Source organism: Melospiza melodia, chromosome 24, assembly GCF_035770615.1.
Source record: "Melospiza melodia melodia isolate bMelMel2 chromosome 24, bMelMel2.pri, whole genome shotgun sequence".
NCBI classification, from domain to species: Eukaryota; Metazoa; Chordata; class Aves; order Passeriformes; family Passerellidae; genus Melospiza; species Melospiza melodia.
In genome coordinates, this window is record NC_086217.1 from 4,516,743 (window position 1) to 4,541,570 (window position 24,828).

General features: G+C 40.0%; 1 protein-coding gene across 15 annotated transcripts in view; it reads right to left on the bottom strand.

The window, feature by feature from the left end:
- TNRC6C (trinucleotide repeat containing adaptor 6C) overlaps positions 1-24,828 on the bottom strand; it is a 59,407-nt gene that overhangs the window by 12,212 nt on the left and 22,367 nt on the right. For 4 of the 15 annotated variants that reach the window (XM_063175702.1, XM_063175700.1, XM_063175698.1 and 1 more), the window contains exons 3-15: positions 18,773-18,982; positions 17,377-17,543; positions 16,110-16,190; positions 15,454-15,511; positions 15,101-15,246; positions 9,608-9,757; positions 8,259-8,405; positions 7,733-7,855; positions 6,348-6,431; positions 5,568-5,799; positions 3,111-3,278; positions 1,855-2,046; positions 957-1,100 (exon numbers count right to left, since the gene is read on the bottom strand). In XM_063175702.1, the coding sequence (XP_063031772.1) occupies positions 957-1,100; positions 1,855-2,046; positions 3,111-3,278; positions 5,568-5,799; positions 6,348-6,431; positions 7,733-7,855; positions 8,259-8,405; positions 9,608-9,757; positions 15,101-15,246; positions 15,454-15,511; positions 16,110-16,190; positions 17,377-17,543; positions 18,773-18,982 (1,902 nt within the window). Of the gene's footprint in view, positions 1-956; positions 1,101-1,854; positions 2,047-3,110; positions 3,279-5,567; positions 5,800-6,347; positions 6,432-7,732; positions 7,856-8,258; positions 8,406-9,607; positions 9,782-15,100; positions 15,247-15,441; positions 15,512-16,109; positions 16,191-16,632; positions 16,738-17,376; positions 17,544-18,772; positions 18,983-24,828 lie in introns of all 15 variants that reach the window. The other 11 variants (XM_063175701.1, XM_063175699.1, XM_063175696.1 and 8 more) reach the window with 6 other exon arrangements.

A 24,828-nucleotide genomic window follows, 5' to 3' on the forward strand; every position in this document is an offset into this window, starting at 1 on the left:
TTTGAGCTGAAAGAAAGGCTGCTTCTTGCTAAGACACAACCAAAATCAACACTTTGCATTCCTTTCCCTCATGTTTCACAGCCCTTACCTGAGGTAACAAGCCCAGAGCTGGACCCCCACTTCAAGGGGGTCACAGAATAACAATCTGGGCTGGCATCACAGATGTAACTGTTAGAACAAACCCCACATTTTCACTCCTGACAGGTCCCTCTGGACAGCCTGGTTATGCTATTCCTGTGCCAACTGCAGTGCTCTGACAGAGTGCAGGTAACTTGGCTATTCTGGCACTCAGATCACAATTAACCAAGCCACCTTTCCCTTGATCAACTTCCAGCACATGTGGCTAACAAGTAGCACAGTCACAATGCTTTCTTGTTTTACAGAATTCCCTTTTTATTCTGAAGCAAGCATTGCCAAGACAAAAGGAATGGAAACAGTACTGGGAAATACTAGTTTACTAGTCAATTCCCAATTTTTTCTTTTATGGTTTTGGAGATAAACCAGTTCTAATTTATTTTACTTATTGATCTTCTAACAAATCTACAATTAATTAATGTACCAGAAGCCTGCTGTCTCTGCAACAACTGTGGAACTTTGTATTGAGTCTTCTGAGAATTTCACTAAGTGTGGAGGAGGGTGGGCATTGTGGAGAGCAAAACATTGCTCAAAACCTTGTGATACAGGTCAGAAAAACTTCCAGTGACCACAGGAGTTTAAATTACATCTCACAGCCTTTTCCAATATAAAAGTATTTACATTCCCATGGAAAACAAGAAACTTCTTAATCCCTTCTTTTAAAACAATTATTTCTGGATATTCAGTGACAGTTCTGAGCAGAAGCATTATTAGATTAGAAGCACATGCAAAAAATATGTTCATTTGTAACAAATGAGGCCAACCCTTTTTTGGAAGGGAAAAGAAATGATGCAGAGATGTGGAAGCAGTTTGTTGTTTACCTCCACTCTTGAGCAGATAGCGATTCACATCCTGGATCGTGGTGTTTATGGTAGGCCCAGTTGGAACACTGCCAGGAGTAACGTCAGGGTCATTTTCAGGATCAATATTCTGCAGTCCTTTCCATGGCACTCCTGGGTGAAACTCTGTTTCAAACACAATAAAAAGGGAAATGTGTGAGGCTGTAATTCTCCAAAGCTTCTGTATTGTATTTACAGGGTGTCCCAATGAAGGGAGGAATGATGAATCTGACTCCATTTTCTCAGAAGGCTAATTTATTATTTTATAATACTATATTATATTAAAGAATACTATACTAAAGAATACAGAAAGGATGCTTACTGAATGCTAAAAAGATAATAATGAAAACTTGTGACTCTTTCCAAAGTCCTGACAGAGCTCAGAACTGACTGGCCAATGAGTCAAAACAACTCACACTGGAGTCCAATGAAACAATCTCCAAACACAATCCAAGTAAACACTATATACTATACTGAAGAATACAGAAAAGATACTTTTATAAGTATAAAGATTTAGTATATATTTTTAGTATAAGATACACTACAAGGATAATAATGAAAACTCCTGACTCTCTCCAGAGTCCTGACACAACTTGGCCCTTATTGGCCAAAGAGTGAAAACAACTGACAGCAGAAACTAATGATACAATCACCTGTGGGTAAACAATCTCCAAACACATTCCAGACAAGGAAAATACACAGAAGCAAATGAGATAAGAATTGTTTTCCTTTTCTCTGAGGCTTCTCAGCTTCCCAGGAGACAAATCCTGGGCAAAGGGATTTTTCAGAGAATGTGAATGCCACACTCCTGCACATTGGGAGGACTCAACAACACACTTGAGGGACAGCAGCCCAACAGCAAGGCTTTGGATTGAGTTACCTGGTGGCCAGTTTATGCTGGAGCCATTGGATATCTTATCACTATCGGATTTGGCACGTGACCAGCTGTGAGGAACAGCTACAGGTGGGCTGGCAGGAGACTCACTGTTCTGCATCAGATCATAGCGGCCGTAGGAGTCATCGAGGGAGGACTTGCCCGGAGGACCAATGCTCAAACCTCCAGGGATAGCACCTGCAAGGAGCCAAACGGAGGTTGTAGGATGGAATTTCAGCAGGATATATTTTGTTATTATTTGCCTTTTTTTGTATAACAAAGATAAAACGAAAACTAAAATGCAAACGCAGTAAGCCAAGCTTAATGGCATCTGAAGCCTTAGCAGGGATTACAGCTAACAGACACATTGCTGGTACAATCTAGATACTCAAGTTAAAGAATTCTGCATTAAATTCCTGCCAAAAAGAGACTACGTAATTCAAATCATCACTCTGTTGGTAAATAGGAACTTGCTGAGGCAGCATACCAAGGAATATCCCTCATTTCATCCTTCCCCAAGCATTCAGTGCTGACAGGATGGATGATTTGAAATGGCTGCTCTCATGTTCCTACAAACTATCAAACAACAATTTGGCATCAGCAGTGCAGCTACTTGCAGAATAAAAACCTGCTGTAAAAGAAGTAATTCATGCTGCTCAGAATAAAATCCAGGATATAATAAAGTTAACAGAGCCCCATGTTCTAACAGAATAAATTTGATACAGGAGATAAAGGAATAACTGGCTCAGGATACTTGAGGTGTTAAGGATAAAGGTATTCAAACAGATTAGTAATCACTTCTGGAAAAGTAAGAAGTTTTTACCCCTAATTCTAGGCTGAGTAACTATGTAATCCATCATACTTTGCACAAGGAAAGGTTGATGATACTGGAAAAATTGTGGGAGAAAGTCAATGTAAAGTTTTTTTGGATTAAAGGTATGCAGGTCTGGAATAAGTGGAAGATTGTGGGACTTGTTTTGCCAACACTAAAGGCTTGTTTTACTTGAACTCCATGTTCTCAGCAACAAAATTCAACACATGAAAAATACATTCCTACAACTGCATGCAGGGAGTGACAGCTGCAAGCCTTTCACTGCAGAAATCATCTATAAAATCTCACAGGCTCAGAGGCTACCAACCTTTTGTGAGCACTTACACAAAAAAGGAACACGAGGGAAATAATTCCAATTGCACTGTGGCTGGAATCGCCAAAAGCCAGGCAGGCAGGGGGACATGGGGGGGACAATGGCAGGGGACATTACCGTGCTTGCTGGAGTTCTGGTCAAGAGAAGAAGCAGCACTAGACAGATTATCCATTGAGTTGGGGTGTGTCCACTGAGGAAGGCGAGACTGGGACTGAGAAGTGTCCTTCACTGACAAACCACCAGTAATGTCCATGTTATTTACATTCATGTTCGGGTTCAGTCCAGCTGGGAAGGGAAAGAGATCCTTAGAAATCCATCAGACACTGAGGGATTGAAAAGCTGGGTTTGAAATCCAGCCACAACATTGATTTTCTATCTGTATGCATATGTGGCATTTTCAGTGCACATTTTCAAGAATATTTGCTTTTATGGAACACCAATTGAACTCCCATGAATTCAGAAAAAAGTTAAAACCTTGCTAAAAAGAGGGGGAAACAAGATGCAAGGCTAATATTTTAAAGCTGTCGGTGTTTTTACTTGCAGTCTCTTCACTTGCCTCAGAAGAATGTACTGGAATCTTGACTTTAAACCAGTCTGCACCATTCCATGGCTAAGCCAAAATATTCCTAATGTCTCCCCAGCATCCCCCACAATGTCTGCCACTTCATTTTGCTAAAAATCCCCCCAAAAATGAACTAATTAAAGGTCAGAAAAACAGCTGCTGTTTTTCATAGCAGGTTCTGCACTAACTGGTTTCTATTTTGTATACACAGAAGAGAATCACTTAGACTGTTATTAAGGGAATAATTTTGAAATGCTTCTGTGACATGAATCTGGGTCTTTCTTGATATATAATCCTGAATGTTAGCAGATCACAGAAAGCTGAGATATCATAAGAACCTCTCAGACTTAGGCCTTTAATTCACAATTTTTTTTTGCATTCTGATGCTGCCAGGCACAACAGCTCACCACAGCAGTCAGAATTACCTTCTTAACTGCTGCATGGCAGATAAAGCTTGGCAATGCTATTGTATTCAGCATAAAGAGAGTCACAAAGAGATTAAATTAATTCCTTTATGTCAGAAAGGAAGTCTGTAGCATACATCAAACAATAACACAGCAAACAGGTCTGAAAGGTTGCTCTCCTCCCTCTGTATCCAGGCCCAATCAATTATTTTGCCTTCAATCATATTTGACAGATCTATGTCTAATCTACCACAAAATGCTGGTGAAGATTTCAGGAACTTCCTAGATCATTTATTCCAGTACTCCACTCTGCTAAAGTGATCCTTAATGTCTAGATCTTTTAATAAACTTACCTTTATTACCTCTTGCATTAGGAAATGCAAAAAAATTATTTCTAGCTCTCCTTTACATTTTTGAAGATTCTTAAATCTTCTCTTTAGACTTCTGAGCAGAGTATTTTATTTTTTCCTTACCAGTTGTGTTTTTGAAATGCTTAATCACCTCCACTACAATCTTTCTGCATTCCTTCAAACTGATCCACGTATTTCTTGAAATACATTGACCAAAACTGATCCCTCACCAGTGCTGACTACAGCAGAAAGATGACTATGCATAACATTTTCCTAGATGATATTCCTGTTTATCAATATGACATTTGTATATTTTACAGCATGATGCTGTTTATATTCAGTTCACGAATAGCAGCATAGGGCATGGGTTGGACTCTATGATCTTAGAGGTCTCTTCCAACCTCATTATTCTGTGATATATATGTAGTTAATTAGGCAAATATTCTGATATTTGTAGGCAGAGCACAGGCGAGCCAGTACAGCTATCATAAAGGCATGGTTTTCTTCTGTGATTTCAGTGCTATTTAATTTAAATTAAAACAAACGCACATATGTATATTTAAAAATTATAATTACATATATATTTTTCTCTCTCCATATATCTATATCTATCTCTATCTATATATTTTATGCATATATATATAATCTATCTGTTCTATACCTATATATCTATATATCTCTCTAAATATCTATATATATCTATATATATCTATATATATCTATATATATACATATATATACATATATATACACACACACATATCTATACATATATATATAGATATATATATATACACATATCTATACATATATAGATATCTATAGAGAGATATATAAATATATATAGATATATGTCTTTGTTACAGTGTGGAGCAAAATATTGAGGTGTAAATTGAGGAGATGCCAATACATCTACATATCTATATATCGATGTCTATATCTATCTATCTATCTATCTATCTATCTAGAGAGAGACATATATACATATAGATATAGAGATAAGTATTTGTCGTATTTGTCACAGTTTGGAGCAAAATATTGAGGTGTAAATTGAGGAGATGGCTATACATCTACATATCTATATATCTATCTAAATATCTATGTCTATATCTATATCTATCTATATATATAGAGAGAGAGAGAGACATATAAACATATAGATATAGAGATATGTATTTGTCACAGTTTGGAGCAAAATACTGAGGTGTGACTGGAGGAGCTGGGCTTCCTGTGAGGAGCTGCTGCAGGAGGAACTCACCAAGAGGGTAAGGAGCAAAGGTGTTCGGTGAAGACTGTTGCTCTTTGGTCTGCAGGTCAGGAAGGCCGGGAGCCTGGGGATGGGGTGAAAAGCTATCCATGGCTGATTTGCCTGCAGAGGGGTGCAAAGATAGATGTGGAGGGGGAGGCTGCTGCTTCATAAGCAGGGCCTGGGCCAGCTGGCGCTGGTGCTGCTGGATCTGCTGCTGCATGTTATTGATTGTACGTGCAACCTGCAGGGAGAGGGCCAACAAACAGCTGTCAGTGGGCAATCCACACAAACAAACTGCACTTCTCTGCCTTCCCTGCAGTGAAACAACACACTGCACATCCTTACAAACACAAACTGCCTGTGCAAAGGGCTGGAGAGCTTTCCTCCAGCAAGGCTGTGGATCAGCCTGATTTTTGATTTTATTGTACTCAGCACCCTCCCTGCCCAGTACTCAAGACACACACTGCATCCCAGATTTAAAGATGCTTTAGCTGCTTTGCTGTAACAACAAACACTCTGCCTCTCCCTACAGTGAAACAACACACTGCATGTCCTTACAAATACAAACTGCCTGTGCAAAGGGCTGAAGAGCTTTCCTCCAGCAAGGCTGTGGAACAGCTTTATTTTTTATTCTATTTTTACTCAGCACCCTCCCTGCCCAACACTCAAGGCACGCACTGCATCCCTGATTTAAGGATGCTTTAGCTGCTTTGCTGTAATGTCTCTGAGCCTCTCCAAGCTACTGAAACCAACCCCTGAAGCACAGATTGAGCTGGCAGGGACACCTACTTGCTGCTCCTGTTGTCTCATGGGTCCGGAAACGTTACGCTGAGCCTGTAACATCTGCTGCTGGATTTGTAAACGTTGGTACGCCTGTGGGGACAGGGACAGTCAGACACAGCACCCTCAGCACGCTCCCTCCAGCTGCTCTGCTGCACCACAGCTCAGAAAAGGCCAGCTCTGCAGTGCTCTGAAAACACTCCACCAAGCAACAGTAATAATCCTGCATTTTAGAGTGCATTTATTTAAGTCTCGTGTTATTTTTAAAACAAAAACAACCAATAAATCCACGTGGCAAGAAGTGGTCTATAAAGAGAGGAACCTACTTTTTTTCTGAGATAACTGTAACAAAACAAAAATTAAAATAAAAGTTTATGATATTATACAAATAGTACAAATACTGATGGTTGTTTTTGATTTGGCCATTTCAAGTTCTGCCAACAGTTTCTAGTTAAATCACTTGTGCTGCTTTATTCCTGAAAAAAATCCACAATTTTCAAGTAGCTGGCTTGGCAGCTACTTTTGCAAGGCAAATCCTTTTGCAAGGTTAAGTTCCTCTGAAACATCTTGATGAATTCATCAACATTTTGATAAATTCAAACAAAGGAATTCTGTACAGGTATTTTCATGTAGCTGGGTACTGTTCAATTATTATGAGAATAATAATTCTCAAAACAAGAGAAAATAATCAGAAATGAGTAATAGTATCGAACACTGAATGAAAAGAGTTTGACTAGCACACTGAGATCAGCAACTAAACTAATCTGCCATCTGTAATTTTATTTTTAACCCTGGCCAATACTGAGTTCACAAGATTTCTTTTTAAAATATTCTTAAAATCCAATTAACTATTTTCATATGCATTAAAAATACAGATGTAAAATTTGCAAACACAGCAGAAGTACACAGAAGCAGTTCTTATCACAGGACATGTTTAATATACACTCCATTAACTAAAGAAAATTCACTCTAAGCTTCATTTTTCAGTGAGGCAAGTGAAGAAGTTCTGTAGGTAGCTCAGGTGACCAGCACTGCCAAGATTTCTCTTGTTCTGTTGTGACACATGTGCCCAGTTTAATCTTTCCACTGCCATGCAACACACAGGCCAGTGCTGTTTGAGAACACACTGTGTTATTCACACCAGTAGGAAGACAGCTGATTTTTAGTTCCACTGATCAGCTGTAAAGGACAATTATTCCACAAATGACTATTTATAAAGCCTGAGGCAAAAAAAAAAATTACTGTGCTTCTTTAAAAAGAAACTTCAGCAAAGAAATCAGCAGCTGATTGTTTTGAAGATCTGTCATGTCATTTAAAAATTTAGTCATTCTGCTATTTTATCTTCATGCCTTCAATTCTGATTTAGAGCTTATCTGCCATGTCTTTTAACTTACCAGCTGCAGCTGATAGAGCTGGTTCAACATCGTCATATGCTGAGGATTATTAATTGGCGAGGTTAACTGTGCAGGGCTGAGACCAATGTTTTTTGCTGCAAACTGCAAAAGCTGTGCTTGAACCTAAAGGAGAGAAGAGTGTTAAACATTGTACATTTAATTCTAACAGTGGTAAGTGTGTGAGCCATTAATAAGAGTCACATCAGCTGGATAATGTTATTATCACCATGAACTATCAAAAAAATTAGAAGAGGCTCGAATACAATCATAATAGTCGTAGTCAAGTGTTCATGTATAAAAAAAGAGATGAGAATAAATGCCTCAGAAACACCATTGTACAAAAAAGAGGATAAGAGTGTGCTCTCAGAGGTAATTATATGACATGCAAGTGAGAACACCTCAGCCATGCCACATCTCCCTGCCTAGGAAACAAACACATAACACAGACACAGCCAGGCAGCAGCATGACAGAGCACCTGGGAAGAGCTCCAGGGAAAGGAAAAACATGAGTGAGGTGTTGTCTGACCTGAGGGGATAGAAACTGAGGCACTTGAGCACGAAGACTAGGCTGGGATGAATTAAGAGGTTGCACTGGCGGTTGCTGCGGCTGTTGCATGGTCCTGGCTTGTGCTGCTCCGCTATTGCCAAACATACCCAGATTGCCACTCGGTATCTGCAGCAGGACAACAGTGACACAGGCACTTAGTGACACAACCTGGCTGCTACTTGTCTGTGCAGGCTTTATTCTCAGTGATTATGACAGGCAGGAATCAAGAGACCAGCACATACAAAATTTAAAATTAGGCAAGGCAAAGATTGCTGTGTACCCAACATCTCAAACCCTCAAAACTTTTTACAGCTGCCTGAACAAAAGGCAGCTGAAGTTGATGACGGCTTTTATAAGGATTCAGGACCCTAGAGGGTCACAAGGTGGACAATCAAAACTACTTGCCAAAAATGTTTGTATTTGTATAGCAAGGGACAGGAGAATGGAGGCATTAAACTCACAGTAACCCCATCTCCAGCTGGCTAAGCAGTTTTTTTACTTAGTCATTTTACAAAGCTACTGATAATGGACAAGCTATTAGTGAAGACTGCTTTGGAAAGCTGTGCTTAATGGGCTGTGGGTGCTGGACAAGTATTGCCTTAAGAAAACTGACTTTAAAAGAATATACATAATAAAGGGCCGCAACAGAATGATGAAGATTTTCTGTGTTGTTATTTCATATCTTTGCTGGGACTTCAGTTTGATGGCAAAAATATCCTTATCATAATCAACAGTACTTAATGGCTTCTCACTCTCATGGGGGTTTTATCAGTTATCATCCCCTTCATCTCCTGTTCTTTTTTTTTCCTCTCACCTGTTCTACACAGGGGCCACAACACCCCCTTAACTCAATGCTCTACCTGACCCAGGTGCTGGAAGCCCAGTTTCTTTCTTATCACCTGTTAAAACCATGAGATGCTTTGACACATGGAGAGGGATAAAAAAACCCCCATCACATCACAGAATATTTATACTAGCCAGGAAAGATGAATTAGAGCAATCTCACTGCCTTACAGTCTGGAACAATTAGCAATGCCTCAAAAAGAGAGATTTCTCATCAATGGAGGCAGAGCCACACCAGGGTTCAGGGCTATAAATCCACAACACTACAGTCTCTTCTGGATGGATATGTGTCATCAGATTACACATTTTTATGTCCTGTAAGGTGAAACATTTACACAGCAGGCAGCTCCTCTCTGATATTTCACATGAACAAAGCTGTTGCACCTCCAGTTTAAACCCGTTTTTCCTGGGGAAGAGGCTGACAGGCACTAGCAGCTACTCCAAGAGAGCCAAATTCCCCTGGGCATCTCCCCCAACAGCCTTACCTGTCTAGAAGAATTCAAGTTTTGCATGCCCAGCCCTGAGGCAATCCCGCCCAGGGTCTGATTAGGGAGTGCACTGTTTGAAAGGGGGAGCTTCAGGCTTGGTGAAGGCAAAAATGGTGAAGTAGTGGGCTCTTCCACTAGGCCGCCATCCTGATTGGAGAAAGAAAGGGTGAGCTGTGTGCATGCCACGAGCCCACAGCAAAACCAGAGTCCCATGGAGACACAGGAGGGTGAGGATGAGTAAAAAGAGATACATAAAAAAAAGGGATGAATGGCAGGGAATGGAAAGTATGGAGTGAAGGGAGAAGAAAGAGAGAAACAGGATTAAGGTACTGTTTTTGGTAACTTTGTTGTACTTAATTCCCCAAATGCACAATCACCCTCACCCACCTTTCCAGAGGAAAGGGAGGATTTTAGCAGCTGATGGCAGAGCTATCACGTGGCCACTGCCTCCTCCCCACTTAGGTTTTCTCCTTTCTTCTCCACCAGACTGGAAGGTGGAAGAGGAGAGGCCCAGCACATTTCAGGGAAGCCCCTCTGTCTGTCTGGAAAACTCCAGACCAAACCCAACACTTTAACAAACCCAAGACTTGGGAAAGGCCAAATCAGCTTATTTGACACCAGTCTGGATTAGGTTCCACATCATAGCTCTGCTCATAAAAAAAGCATTTTTGCATTAATCCCCTTTCCTAACTGAGACACACGAGCCTCTTTTAATATTCACACAGCGCTGAGTTATTAATGCCACACTCTGAAACATTACACTGCAAGGCAGCCAGTGAACACAAACCAGCAACCCCAGTAATGACAATATCAGCTGGGCAGCCTTCCTGAACATCCCCAGGAGGAGGCAGATTTTAGCAAGGCAGGAGGAGCCCTCTCTGCTAACTGGGCTGTGAGGAAGCACAGCTGAGCGTGGATCTGATGCACAGGAGGGGGCAAACAGCAAGGCAGAAAATAAAATAAATTACAGCACCCCCAATCAAACAGGTAGATCTCTCTGCTCGTGTTTCAGTGGGGCACTGAGTTCCATCTCAAACTGTGCTTTGATGTCTGGGAAGCCTGGGGTAAGCATGATCAAATAACACTGTGTACAAAGTAGGGCTCCAAAAAAACAGGCAGAGAGAAAAAGCTTTGATTTGCAATGTGCTGGGTTGGTGCTTTTCAGGCAGTATAATCATTGTAAGGAAAGGATTTTTAAAGACGTGAGGAGCTTTATTTCAACCAATAAATTCAATGCCCCTGAAGACTGTGAGATACTGGTGAGGCTCCTTTGTTGAAAAAGAAGCCCAGTCTGCTTCCCACATACCCAAACAGATGACCTCATGCAGCAAGCATGCTCAGTGAATTATATGTTTTAAGTTAATCCTGAAAAATGCATTTTCTACAGCTCTCCTTTGATGCAAAGGAAAAGTTTCTTTACTATCAGGCAAAGTGACACTTGACATCCTATCTGACTATCCTGAGGGGGACACTGACATTTTCTAATGATATCCCCAAGGCCTTTCAGCTTGAGATATTTTACATTCTACTGGACATCAGTCACACTCCACAAACAACTGCAGCTTGCATGACAGTAACAGGTTCAAGGATTTCTCTTTAGATCACAGACACATGTTTACAATTCTACCCTTCCCCCTTCAAAGTGAAAATAATTTCAAGCTTGATGCTCGCTCTCCCCTTCAGATGCCATTGTTCCCTATGTGAACAGACCTACTGACCATGAAAAACCCTCCCTGCCCCCCAAATTTATTCAAGTCTTGCCTTGCTGACATTATTTTTTCTCAATTTGGATAGAGGCAATGCCAAGTGTGGTGAAGGACACACTGGAGACTCAGGCATTTCATTTCCAGACTCCTTCACAAGTGTGTTCCTTGGCTGAATTGCAGCAAATGGCTTTGTGTGAGTTTATAACATTTTATTCATATTCACCTGGTTCTATTTTATTTAATTTGAACTTGTTGCACTGTGCTGCACAAATCTATGCTCTATAACTGAAATAAAATCAATTTATTTAACAAGAAGTATTTTAGTTGGTCAAATTAAGGCACCCTTTAGCACTTTCAAGCCAGACTAGAGGACAATTTTACTGCTCACAGTGGTTTCTGACCCATTATTTCTCAGGATCCCTTATGTAATAATTGTTTCCTGAAGAACAATCTTTTCCACCTAGCCTTTCCTCTTCAGTGAATTTCTTACAAATTTATGTTACACTTCTTCCTCAGGCTACTCAATTAAAAACTGAGTCATCACATTAATGCTCAATCCAGCACTGCTTTTAACTTTATTTTAAGGGATTTGGCACACCCACAAAATCCTACTGGTAGCAGTATTGCCTACTATAGTTATCTAACACAAAGCACCACACTGGAGTTTTTTAGGATTTTAGGAAGTCTCTCACAATAGTCTCACATATCAAATGTGACAGAATGCAAGTGGAATTACTCAAAGGTTTTTAGTCTTATGAGATATGGACAATTTAGCAGAGGATGCCTGGACACTTTGGCAGTCACCTGCCAACAACTGCCACTTCATGAATCAAAATGTCTCAACAGGCAGATGAGAGGCTGATGAATCTGCCAGAGCTCTTTGTATAAAGTCACTTATAGAAGTAGCTGGCGGAAAATATACACTGACTTCTTAAAAAAAAGATTGAAATAAAAAAATCCTTTCCTAAAAGAGGAAGTTAAAGTAATAAAATCTCATCTAAAATAAAGTTATCTTCCAATCAAACAGGAATTAGGCAAAAGAAACCTGGAGGAAATGCAATAGTCAAAGAACTGCTCATCATACAAGGGGTGATGAAAATGGCTTCAGTCATTGGATCACAGGTGGCAGAGATGAAGCAAAGAAGAATTGAAAAGGAAACTTCAAAATCCTAGTGATCATTATCTAATTGTGACCTCTAAAAAAGTTTCTCCATATTAACACAATATTCTCCTTATTGTCCCAAAGATGAAAACCAATCACAGTCCCCAGAGATTACTGGGCTCAGAATGTGAAGGATGAGGCTGAAAAATCCCAACAAACACCATGTTCAAATCAGAAACAAGGAATAGGTTTAGTCAGAAGATTTTTGGAAGATTTTTTGGATGCTGAGAGGCATCAAAGCTTGTAGACCTGAATTTTGCAGTAGTAGAGCAGAGGAGCTGATCACTGACTGTGAGGGTAGGGGAAAAGGACACTTCATCTGCAAGGTGAGAATTTCAGAGTCACAAGCCAAACTCTACACTTGGAAAAAAAAAGATCCCTTCTCTAGGCTTATTTCTGGTATTTTAAGGATGTTTCCAAGAAAATCTGACATGTTTTTCTTACAAATCTGATGGCTCCAGAGGGCACCAGGTAACATCTTCAGGCAAACCTGACACCTAAGCACAGCATGCCTGCCACCAAGTGTGACATAATGTGCTTGAGATCACGTATCAGGCCTGCATCTTTATTCCCTCAAGGCCACTGGATATTCTCCCCTGTCCTTTTATGGTGCTACGGGTCAAGATAACATCCTGAGGAATAATAAATTAACAAAGCAATGAGTGCTGAAGATTGACTCAGTGTGACATGGAATAAAGAGCACCTGCAGCAAGCAGAGAAAGCAAACACTCAAAGGTGATGTTGAATTGCACAGATCACTCCTGATGCAGAGAGAACAGGGAGTTCACTGGGTCCACAGGCAAATGTCAGGGTTGGAAATTTGCCCTCCTCAAATGTATAAAGTTAAAAAAATATTAAGTGCTGGCTTTAGCTGTTTAGAGAAAAATGATGGTGTTTTAATGGAGGTGAGCTGAGTGGTAACAATGAGCCAAATTACACCACCCCAAATTACAAATTCATGGAGAGGAACCTTGCAGAACTTATTGAGGACTAAACAAAAGGATGATGAGTTGATAAAGCAGTAAGTAAAACAAGGAATGCTGGCTGGAGTGCTCTGTCCAGCTGTGTGGAGAGCTTGTTCCTCACCAAGGATGACCTAAACAGAAACAAGACAGCTCCAGACTCATGCCCTGAAACAGTACCTCAAAGGGCAAAAAGGTTTTGGAGGAACTGCTTAACTAGCATGAGCTGTAAATCTGGAAAGAATTTCTTTGGAGGAATAAAAACTCTGTGTTCTTAGAGTAGAAACTATATTTATTTAATTCACTTAGCAAGTTGCTCAACACTGTGATAGCTAACAAATACAGTGTGGGATTATTTCCTTTGTTAGAGCCAAGTCACTGTGACAGATTATGCCTAGACTGATAGATTTTACTTACTGTATGAATATTAATGATTTTAGTACTCCCTTCTCAATAGTTGTGTTTAACATATGTTTCCAGAATTATGCATCATGCTGCACATAATGCACCTCTCTCTCTGGCAAGGATTTCACTGCTGAAGGTATTGTTATCCACAAAAAGGAAAGGCTAACTGGCATGCATGCATCTTTTGTGGCCTTCAATTAACACATTCATTAAAGTCTGCCATGGCAAAGAATGAGCTTTATATGAGTGGATTTCATTACTGCCTCACACCCTGTGCACAGCCCACGTGAAATGAATTGGTTTCAGCACAGTTTGTCAAAAGCACTGATTTCTGTGGTCAGAATCCTCCACCACTCATCTGTATGAACCTTTAAATAACCTGTGAAACACAGAATGACATCTGAGATTCTTCTTTACTTATCAATAATTTTCAGGGGGATTCTTAGGTGATTTGTTAAGTTTCTGTAGGATTTTCTGTCAAGGCTGTAAATCTAATTTCCTAATGAAATTTTGGCTGCACTTTTCCATATATTCTTTTCTTTAGTAACTTTGAATCCCTGACATCACAAACTTCTGGAGCCTTTTCCTCAGTTATTAAACAGTGCTGGAAAATTTGTCATATGTGATCACAGAAAGGGAAGCTCATTGGAGAAGCTATTTATGACTGTGCATGTCTGCTCTGAGATAACAAAAATACCTGAACTCTTCCTTTGTATTTAAGCACTGAAATTTTCACTGAAATTTTTAAGAAGCTCAAAACCAAAAGAAGAGAAATTAAGAGCCTAATTCTTGGAATATTTTGAACTCCTCCTTCATATTTAGGTACTGAACTTCCACTGATATTTCTAAGAAGCTCAAAACTAAAAGAAGAGAAATTAAGAGCCTAATTCTTGAAGATTTTGGCCTTGGTTCTGCCTGATTGTGAATTTGGGCAAGGTTCACTGACTGCACTCTCATAGATTGCTGTGGTTAATTTTTTTGCTCTTTTTTTTCCATTTCTAGTTCTACTGTGTTCCTGATTCCTTAGCAAGTTTTCAAGTGTAAAACTGGGGATGATCATTCGTTATTTCTATGTAAAAATCAAATCACTGCTCCTTTCCACAAGAACTGAATTCCCCACAAGACTGAAAAAAACACAAGAAAAGGAACAAAACCACATCCATCACATTTCTTTCTACGCTTTCTAAGCAGACAGTGGAAATCATCAGCATTTTTACACTGTGACTTGTGCACCACGTTCCTGTGCTGAGCTCACCTTGTCAAGGAAGGTGGGGCGGTCCATGGAAGACTCTTTGGAGATTGGTGGTGGGCGGCAGCCAAGGGGTTTGGTGACCATTCCATTATAGTCGGTCACTCCCATTCCACGCTTGTCCATTTCCACCTTCTTTTCCAGCAGAGCACCTGCACAGAAAAGGGAAATATATTGGAAAAGGTGAGGTAAAGGGAGCAAAGTTGCCAACAACAGTTCAAAGAAATTCATCTTGCTTACGAAAGCAAGGCAAGAAAATAAATATTTTCTAATTAATCGGAGTATAATCAAATGTTTATAATCATACAGGGTTCCTGTGTTGCTTTAAAGACAAAAAAGTTACTTACACAGATACTTACTCATGGCCTGATCAAGATTCATACTGTTGCTCTTCAAGGCCTCTTCCGCTGGCTCTCTCTGTTAAAAACAGGAATTATGTTAAGAGGAAAAGCAATCATGTCCATGTGATTTCAAAGTAACCTGAGAAAACAGACACAACTCTTAAATACTGGGCTTAATGTTTACTCAGCAGCCTAAATAATGTCTGTGTGTGGTTTTTTCCTGCTTTCAGCAATTCTCACAATTCAGGTATTTCAGTTTGTCAAGGAAGTACTGGCTCTACAAGGCGAAACACATTGTTCTGTTTAAACATCTTCCTGTTTTCCATGAACAGCTCAAATATCACAATGATATGACTTTCTCTAAGAAACAACCCAGCTTTACTCTCATTTCACCTGTTTAATGAAAAAAGAGGAATGGGAGGGGATTATTACTGCACTTCAAAGTAATACCTGATGTTATAAAACTATGAACTTCAAAATCTTATCCCAGTTCATCTCAGAGCACTGAATACGTTTAGAGTAGATTTCTGAAATCACAGTATGTTTCAATGCAGGTCAGAGCTACTTCCTGGCCTGGAGACTGAAGATCTTGGTGTAGCTACAGTCTGAAACAGCCACAGTCAGAAGTACAAGCTAAAAGCTAAGGCACAGTGTGCTGCCTGAGCACTACTCACAGGGAAGCCCATGTCTGTGAGCTGTTTTATCAGACGGTTCATGATCCAGGCCTCATCCTGCTTGCTAGATGTCTTCATGCCCTTAGTAAATAAATGGGAGATTCCATTAATGGGCTGCTTGCCACGTTCATTGTAGTGAGATGTACATAAAAGAAATGGTAAGTGGTTTTTATTAATAGCACATGCTACTGAAAGATGTATTAGTACATTAATTCAGAAAGTATTGAAGAACCCTCCGAGCAACGCGACTAAGATTCTCTTCCCCCAAAAGTGTAAAAATTTATCTCAGCTGAATAGGTGTTCAGTGTACTATTTAGTATTTGATTTGCTGGCCACTGAATTAAAGCCACCTTTGAATTTAAGTATTTCTTTTTAATCCTTGGCAGAAAAATATAACGAAATAAAGCTGAAATAGTACAACACTTCCTGAAAAACATTCCCAAAAACAAGTTTGCAACCTTGAAGTTAAGAATGTTACTCAGTGTATTTTCTTAAAAACAAACAAGAGCGTCTAGATAAACACCTTTAAAAGATCTTTGTGCAGCTTTTCTATCACAATATCCTTAAGAAGTCTCTTCTTTTCAGTTCTCCAGAAAGTACCAAGGGACAAGCGCGGATTTGTTTTGGGCTGTGGACAGTACAAGAAACAACCATACTTGATCAAATCACCGGCCTAACTGTTGGCTAATGGATTAACAAACAAAGTGGCTAAATGCATTCCCAATTCCTTTAAGTTACAGCCTGGCCTTGTCCTGAAATAAAGGCTGTGCAATGGAAAATTTCCTCACACAATTGTCTACGTTCTCGGTTGAGTGCAGCATTAACACAAGTTCACTTTCTTCTCACACACACACACACTGTCCTCACAAATAGAAAACAGCATTTTGTGTTAAACAGCTCCATCACAATGTTTGCTTTTCCACCACCATGGGAAGTGTCTGAAAGCCCCCTTAACACCTTCTTCTCTTTCTGTTAATACATTATAATTTCTTTAGAATACATGGAAGTTTATAAAACTTAGAGAAAACAAAGGCAACAACAACAAAACTCCCGAAGCATCTGATATGCCTAAATTCAGAGATCTCCCATTTTCCCCTGGAAACAAGGTAGGCTGTACTTGAACCACTGTAGTGGCAAGCTGTGCTTATGTTCAGGTGTCAGAGCTTTAATTTCAGGTGTAATGCACGAGCAAATTAAACAACAACTTATTCCACAAATGTTACACTAATTCCACTCTTGCAAGAGAGTGTCTTTATTTTTGTCTTACCTTTTGAAGTCCTTTCTTCGGGGCATTCCCCCAGGAATTACAGGAGGAGCTGCTCTCTTGTGAAGCAGTATTATTCCACATATCTCCTTCTTCATCTTCCCACTGACTAGTACTGAGATTCACATCATCCCCACCACTGCCCCAGCCTTCTTGCATAGATTTTGAAGCTGGAAGGAAAGTGGGAGAAGAAAAATATTATTCAGTTTCCTGCAAATTTCACAGAAACAGTCTTTTGTGCCATATCCAGTGTACTAATGTGACCATTTTCAAGAGACAAAGAAGTTCATCACATAGCTTAGAATGTCTTCTTTGAAGCTAGCAACAAAAAAGGGAAGTTTTTTAAGAGAAGAAAACATCCAGCAACTTCCAAGTCCTGCTTTTCCCAGAACCAGTAAGATCTGTGGTCATAGCCACTCCACTCTCCCAGGAACAAGGAAGCAAAGTATGAGCACACATTTGTTAAGTGCTATTTTGCTTTCAATAAATCTCACCATTTTACCTACCACATTTTTCCATGAACAAACCAGATTTCCAAGTCATTAATGCTCAGACACTCATTCCCATCTTGAAGAATGAAGAATCTGAAAGGAGCTTGTGGGCTGCAGGAACACTTCACATTCAGTGACGAGGTTGTGTCACCTCAGTCTGTTTTTTTCTGTTTACTCTGTTTAAAGCTGGGATTACTCATCTTAAGAGTTCTCACTCCCTCTTTTATGTTTTCTGGGAATTCTAACTATGTCTCACTATGCAGGAGAGAATCTCTAGGCAACCTGCACAGCCAAGAGGAGAATCTAAAGCAATCACAGTGGCCCTCAGGACATTCAGAGATGGAGGAGATTTTAGTAAATACCACGAGTTAGGAATCACAAAGCAGGAAGTAGTTCAGGATGTTCCTGAACCTGGCAACAGTTTTAATGGCTGAAAAAAACACCCACTCACTCAGTTTAACCCAACATGAGGTTGTTATCATTAGTGGGTCTCAGGTGTTGCTTTTCCTACCAGAATCAATTCTATCTTGACTGTTCTCCACTGCTTCTCATCCCAATATAGGTTTCTTTTAGACACCGAGGGTTTAAGTCCTAGTCATGTTCTTCTGCAGTTTCACAGTTTCCTGCACCTCTGCCATCCTGCTTTTCAATCAGACAACAGTACTCTCCTTTAAATTTCCAGATGGATGCACCATATTCATATTTTTGAATTAACTGGGTATTTGGATTAGTGTGGCCTTGTGACAGCTAACAGTTTTGAGAATGAAATAATGAAGGCGGCCCTGTGACTGAAATGCAGAGAAAAGCACAAGTGGCAAAGCAAACTCCTGTGACTGAGATGCAGAGAAAAGCAGAAGTGGCAAAGCAAACCCCCTCCCCTGGCAGGACAGTGGCAGCCCTGTGTGTACCTGGTTTGCACAGTGCTGGGGCAGCAGCTGGAGCATTTGTTCTTCCATAGGTCCCTGCAGGCTCGGCAGGATTCTCTCCCCACCCGGTCCCACTGCTGGGGGGCTTCCCCCAGGCTGAAGTGCCATTATCAACTGCAGCAGAAGGGGAGGAAGGCTCTCCCCAGGAAGCTTCACTCTTGGTGTGGACAGCAGGCATCTCTCCCCAGCCTGCTGGAGCAAGGCAAGGAGAACAGTGATGAGAGGTAAGGTTTCTTCATCAAATAATACAAAAAAAGTTTAAATTTTGCTCATGAGTTTCTCAGGAAAGAGCATGAACCAGTAAGTACATACAGTGATTGTAGTTAAGTGTGTTTAAAAAAATCCCTTAAATTTGGTTTGAGGAGTTTTTTTCTTAATTCAATACTAATGCAATGTTGTTAACACAACAGAAAGAGGGTTTTTCTATAGCACCAGGAGCAACCAGGCTGCCAAGTGAGCACCACACTGGTCCCAAGGAGCAGCTGCTCCCACCTGCCCAGGGCCAAGTTCCAGAGACCAAGACCCCAGTCTGACTTGGGCCTTGCTTCCTTGAAAGATCTTAACCTTTTTTATTTCCTTTTCACTGTTTAAAAACTATAAAATTTCTTTTCTCATGCCCTGGCAGTAAGATGCTGTTTGATTGTATCTAATCTGAGTGAAGATTATCTGTGCTGAATGTATTCCTTAAAGCTATTATTACAGCTCATGGTTACCTACCTCTCCCTCATCACTGACCCTCTATATTATAATAAATATTATTTTAAGGGGAATTAATCAACACTGCAATGAGAATCCATAATCAAAGCACAGGGAATGGCAGGTAGAAGCCACTGTTTTCCTACAGAGCATTACATGAACTCGCTGAAGACGTAAGCTACTCCAAAGAAACAGCTTTAGTCTGGCTGGCCTTGAATGTAATGCTCTTAAATCCATCTGACAGGATTTCAGCCCTGCAGCAACAGCCACAGGGCTCCTGAGCCTACAGAGCAACCTGACCAACACAGCAAAGGGGTAAACTGAATTTACAGCCATTGTTACCAGAGATTTTCTGGAGAGAGGACTCGGATCACAGGTGGAGTTCAAGGTACTTTGTAAACCAGCACAAAGAGAGGAACAACAAGCAAGAAAACAACAAGCAAGCAAAAAAAAATCTTACAGATACCTGACACTAACCTATTTTTCTACAGTTGTAAAAAAACCTACATCACATTACATGACAGCTGAGATCTTCACAAATATTGTAGAATTCAGTCTGTTTAAAAATTCCACTGGTAATTAGGCTGCTAAATTAGGAACTTGTTCCCTTTTCACTGGAGATGAATGCTATTAAGATGAGTATTTTTGAAGTGAATGACCAGATACTGCTTTGCCACAGCATTATTTCCTTTTTTTCGCTCCACAATGGCATCTGTAAAAATACTCTGGAAAGGTTTCAAAAAGCAGGAGTAACATTTTTTGTACAAATTGACACCCAGAATAGGTAGGCAATGGCAAGGGAGTGTCTAACAGCACCTTGAAATACACTGGAATACCCAAACATAATGGTTCACTGAGCAACAAGTCCTTGCAGAACTCACTGAATGCCACAGAATTCCCCTCACCAGAAGCTGCAGCAGCATCCATTGCCAATAACAACTCAAACATTGCCGGGCAGAGAAAACAATCAAATAGATGGGCCCAGAGCTGTGCATTGATACCATGTTTCTGCATTATATATTTATCTTAGGCTCTATTCCTTACAGCAGCTCTCTCAGACACTGATGCCAATGCAGATGGCACAGCGAGTGCCAAAGGCTGCACTGGTGTGTGGCAGCTTCAGAAAACTCCTTCTCTACCAGCAAGAGGCACTGAATTTAAAGAGAGCTCCTGAATTAACTCAAAATATCACTGTTTCATTCAAGCTATTTCCATTTGAAACAAAAATGCCGTGGTTTAGGCTCCAGCAATGTACCTTACATTTCTGGTTATTTTAAGGTGTGTAAAGAAGATAAACTGGCAGATCCACAGATGTACCTAAATGAACCTGTACTTAACATGACAGCTTCCTTGGTGTTGCACCTGAAATGCTAATTTCAAGGTTCCTGCTTGTATTTTCTAGGCAACTTTATTTAAGGGAGGCTTTGTTTGAGTTTCTGCCTCACTACTCAGGAGGCAACTGGCAGACAACTGTGAGTATTAAATCATATTGGCAGCTGCAAAAGATTAACTGCAGGCAAATGAAACACTAAACAAAACATCTCCACAACACCACCCAGACTGCAAACAGGGACAGCGCAGAGTATTAACATCCCCCTGGCTTCATGCAACCTCTACTAGAAACTTTACCTAATTCAATTTAGGAAATCATCCTTAAAACACAATTTATACGTTAAAAAGCCAAAGTGTGCTATGTTATAGAGTAAAAACCTCAAAAAACCTGGTTCCTCTGTCGCCCTTAGAAATTCAACTTCAACTAAAGGCCACAGATGTGTCATGTACAAATTATTTTAAGTGCTTTTAAATGCACTGAGCGGGAAAGAAATAATATGGGATTACAAATAATGGAAGAGCCAGCCTTTACTAACAGAAAATAGTACAAGTACATAAAAGCAAACAAAATAAATCTACAAAAAGTTTTCCAAACTATCTTAACAGATAAAATTAAGTGCAGGAAATTAGTAAATAAAACCTGAAGGCTGCTGGAAAAAATAACCTGTGCACTGCAAAAACCTGAAAAAACCTGAACCTGGCCAAACATTTCCAAAAGTTCTGCTTGGAGAAAACTTCCTATTTTCCGATGAAAATGATACAGATTTAGGCTGTCCTGATAAAAGCTCCTCAAAACCCACCCAGATCTTCACAAATGTTGTTTCACAACAGAATGTGCTCCATTTAAGGGCTTCTTTGGCAAGAAAGTGAGGTTTTAGTACTGAAGTTTTGAAACATTGTTAGAATTGCAAGAAATGAAAAGATCCCAGTAAGTAATAAACATGGACACATTGGCAGAGCTTTGTTTTATAGAAATAAAAACATAATTAACATTGGGCCACAGCCAACAGGAAATCCTCAAGGGAAAGTGAAATGTTAACTAAGCTGTGGCAGGATGCAGTTGTTTTCCCTCAAAATAACCCTATAGCTATTTGGATGGCAGAAATTGTTTTCTTTCAAGTTGTTGGTCTGTGATAAATACCAAAGCACACGAGCACAATACAGGCAAACCAAAATTTTAGAACCTTATATAGATAAAAAAGAAGATATCAGGCAAAAAAGAGGTTGTTTCCTAATTACACACTAATTATTCTGGGTTTTATATATATACATTTAAGAGCCATCTACAAGCTTTAATCTTTCAAATTCTCATTTTCTGAAAGGGATTCCAGTTCATCACTGAGCATTCAGAAAGCTCTAATTTGGGTTTCAGCAGTGACATCACCCTTGTGTGAAAATCGAGGGCAGCTCTCTCAGCATCACTTGGCTGCCCCCCAAAACCTGGCTATTCATGGGCTGAGCACCCACCAGAGGGTTTTAGGCTTTCACATGAGCACCCTAAAGGAGCCCAAAGCTGAGCTGCTTTCAAATCCATTCTGATGGAAGTTCAAAGTAAGAAAAACACTGCCATGTGAGCTGCCACTTAGCAGCACAGGATTATAAAAGGAACAGAGATGTTTGGAGCTTTCAGAACTTAGACCCAGTTCAGGTTTTTAAAACTTAAGCTCCTCACTCTCTAGTAACCACAAAGACCTTAATTTGTGACCTACAATCCCCACAGGAAAGGCTGTGTTATCTTCTGTTGTTTCTTTCCTCAGCTGGAGGATGCTGGAACCCTGCCAGGCTCTCCTGATGTAATGAACAGGAAAGCATCAAGCCCACTCCTCAGCACTTGGAGGGAGGATCTGATGCTGTTTGTGATCCAAAAATCTCTTTAAATAAATTCTGTTTGCAAAGCCATTTCTTATTTCCTATTCCCCCCATATCAAAGCTGCATGAGTTAGAAATGTTAGGAAGAATTATGCACAAGTAATTCTGATTAAACCCCAATCTAAACCAAATTCACCAGCTTTCTGCCCCTCTTTATAAGTAATTCACTAGTACCTTAAAAATAAGCTCCTATAACCACTAAAGACTGTATCTATCACATTATCTATTTCTTTCTCCCTCTTTTTTCCCTCTTCTTTTCCAATGGAAAATGAAACTCCTTAGAGCATTCCTTATTTTCACCAAGTGTTTACCAACATCTGCTTCCCATCAATGGCTTTTAAGTTCTGCCTTCAAAGGATCTGGAGAACTTCTGGGGATGGGTGACAACTTGAATAACAAGACTGTAACTTGGCCTCTATTTCCAAACTAATAAAGCATTCACTTCAATCCCAAAAGGAACTGTTAATCCTTTGTGAACTCCTAACTAGGGCTGTGCAGCAGAATTAAAATCCACTTCTTTGCCTGCAGGACGTGTGACTGTGACAACTTCCATCTGCCAACTCCTCCCTACTTATACAGGAATGCAATCCATGATTCCTTATTATTTATACTCCCTGAAAGTGACTGGCAGAGCTTGTCAGGACACACAGGTGACAAAATGCCCATGGTAACTACAGAGTTCAAGAGTTGCAGGATTTTAGATGAGCACTGTAGCACAGGCTCTAATAACACAATCATGCTTTGCATGGAAAAGAATTGCTGCTGGATGAACTTTGCTTGTGAATTGCAGAAGTTTCCTGGTGACAGGATTCTCTGCAGAGGCTGCAAATGCACAGCCAAGTGGAGAGGGGACTGGAGTAGGAAAAAGAGTTAAACAGCACAAACCCAAAGTGCAGGGCCCTGTCTGCGTGGGAGACAAGACACTCACTACTTGCTTCCCATGTTTTGGATGATCTGTGGATGTTTCAGGTCCGTGTGCATTTCCCCCAGAGCACGAGGATGCTGCTGTGCAGCTGCCCTGGGAAAAGGGGGCTCCTGCCCAATGTCTGAAGGGAAACCCCTGGGATCCATCCCTTGGAATTGCTGCTCTGGGTGGGAGATAAGCACAGCTCCCTCTCTGGCACAGCCACAAGCAAACACAGCAGAGCTCAAGACACAAGGGACTGCTCCTTGCTTCCATTTAGACAAAAAAATCCTTCCAAATATTTCCATGTTTGACCTTTATACTTGTACTATACCAAGAGTTGGTAATATACATTTATACTTGTACTGTACCCAGAAATGCTGTACTATACCAAGTATAAGGTTTAATTTATGCCTGCTAAAATCTGATCTAAATTTTAATGTCAGAATCATACTTTAAATTGTCTTCAATTGTCTTCACTATTACTTATTTTGTACTTTTCCTGCATGCTGACTTAAATATATTCTGAGAGCTGGCTTTGCTTATCTTGGAAAATTAAAAAAAAATAAAGGAGAAGATCAATGATCTGCTTATCTTAAAAGATCTTAGAATCTTTCTAGCTCACATTTTTCAAGAAGCCCAACACTCACTTGAACCTGGTTGGGGGCAGCTTGAGCAGGTTGGGTATGTGCTCATAGGCAGCTTTCTGAATATGTAAACAAATTGCTTCAAAGAAAACCTTCCTTTGCTGCTGTCCATGCTCCAAAGGAATCACTGCAGATTAACACCAGCTTTTAAATTCCATTTTCAAAATCTGAAGGGCTCAGGACCGTTAAGTTTTCCTCTATAAGGTGTTAATTATTTAAATAATATTAACAATGCATTGCTGTGTATGAACAGTTTCACAAGCACCAAAGTAATCCTCCAAAAATCACCTTAATGAAAAACAAAACCTCACCTCAACACAAACAAAAATCCACTTTCATGATACTTCCATTACAATTCAGGAATATGAATTGTTGTTTCATGGATAAAGTTTTAAATATGGATTACATGAGGCAGTCACATATGTTGAGCTGACCAAGTACAAAGCCATTTAAAGATTTCTCCTTCTGGAGCACATTATTTCATTAAATAGGTACCCTCTACTGTTAACATATTTGACCAGAGTGGGGAACCTAAGACTATTTTTATACAGACATTAAAGCAAATTTGAAACATTCCAAAACATCAAAGA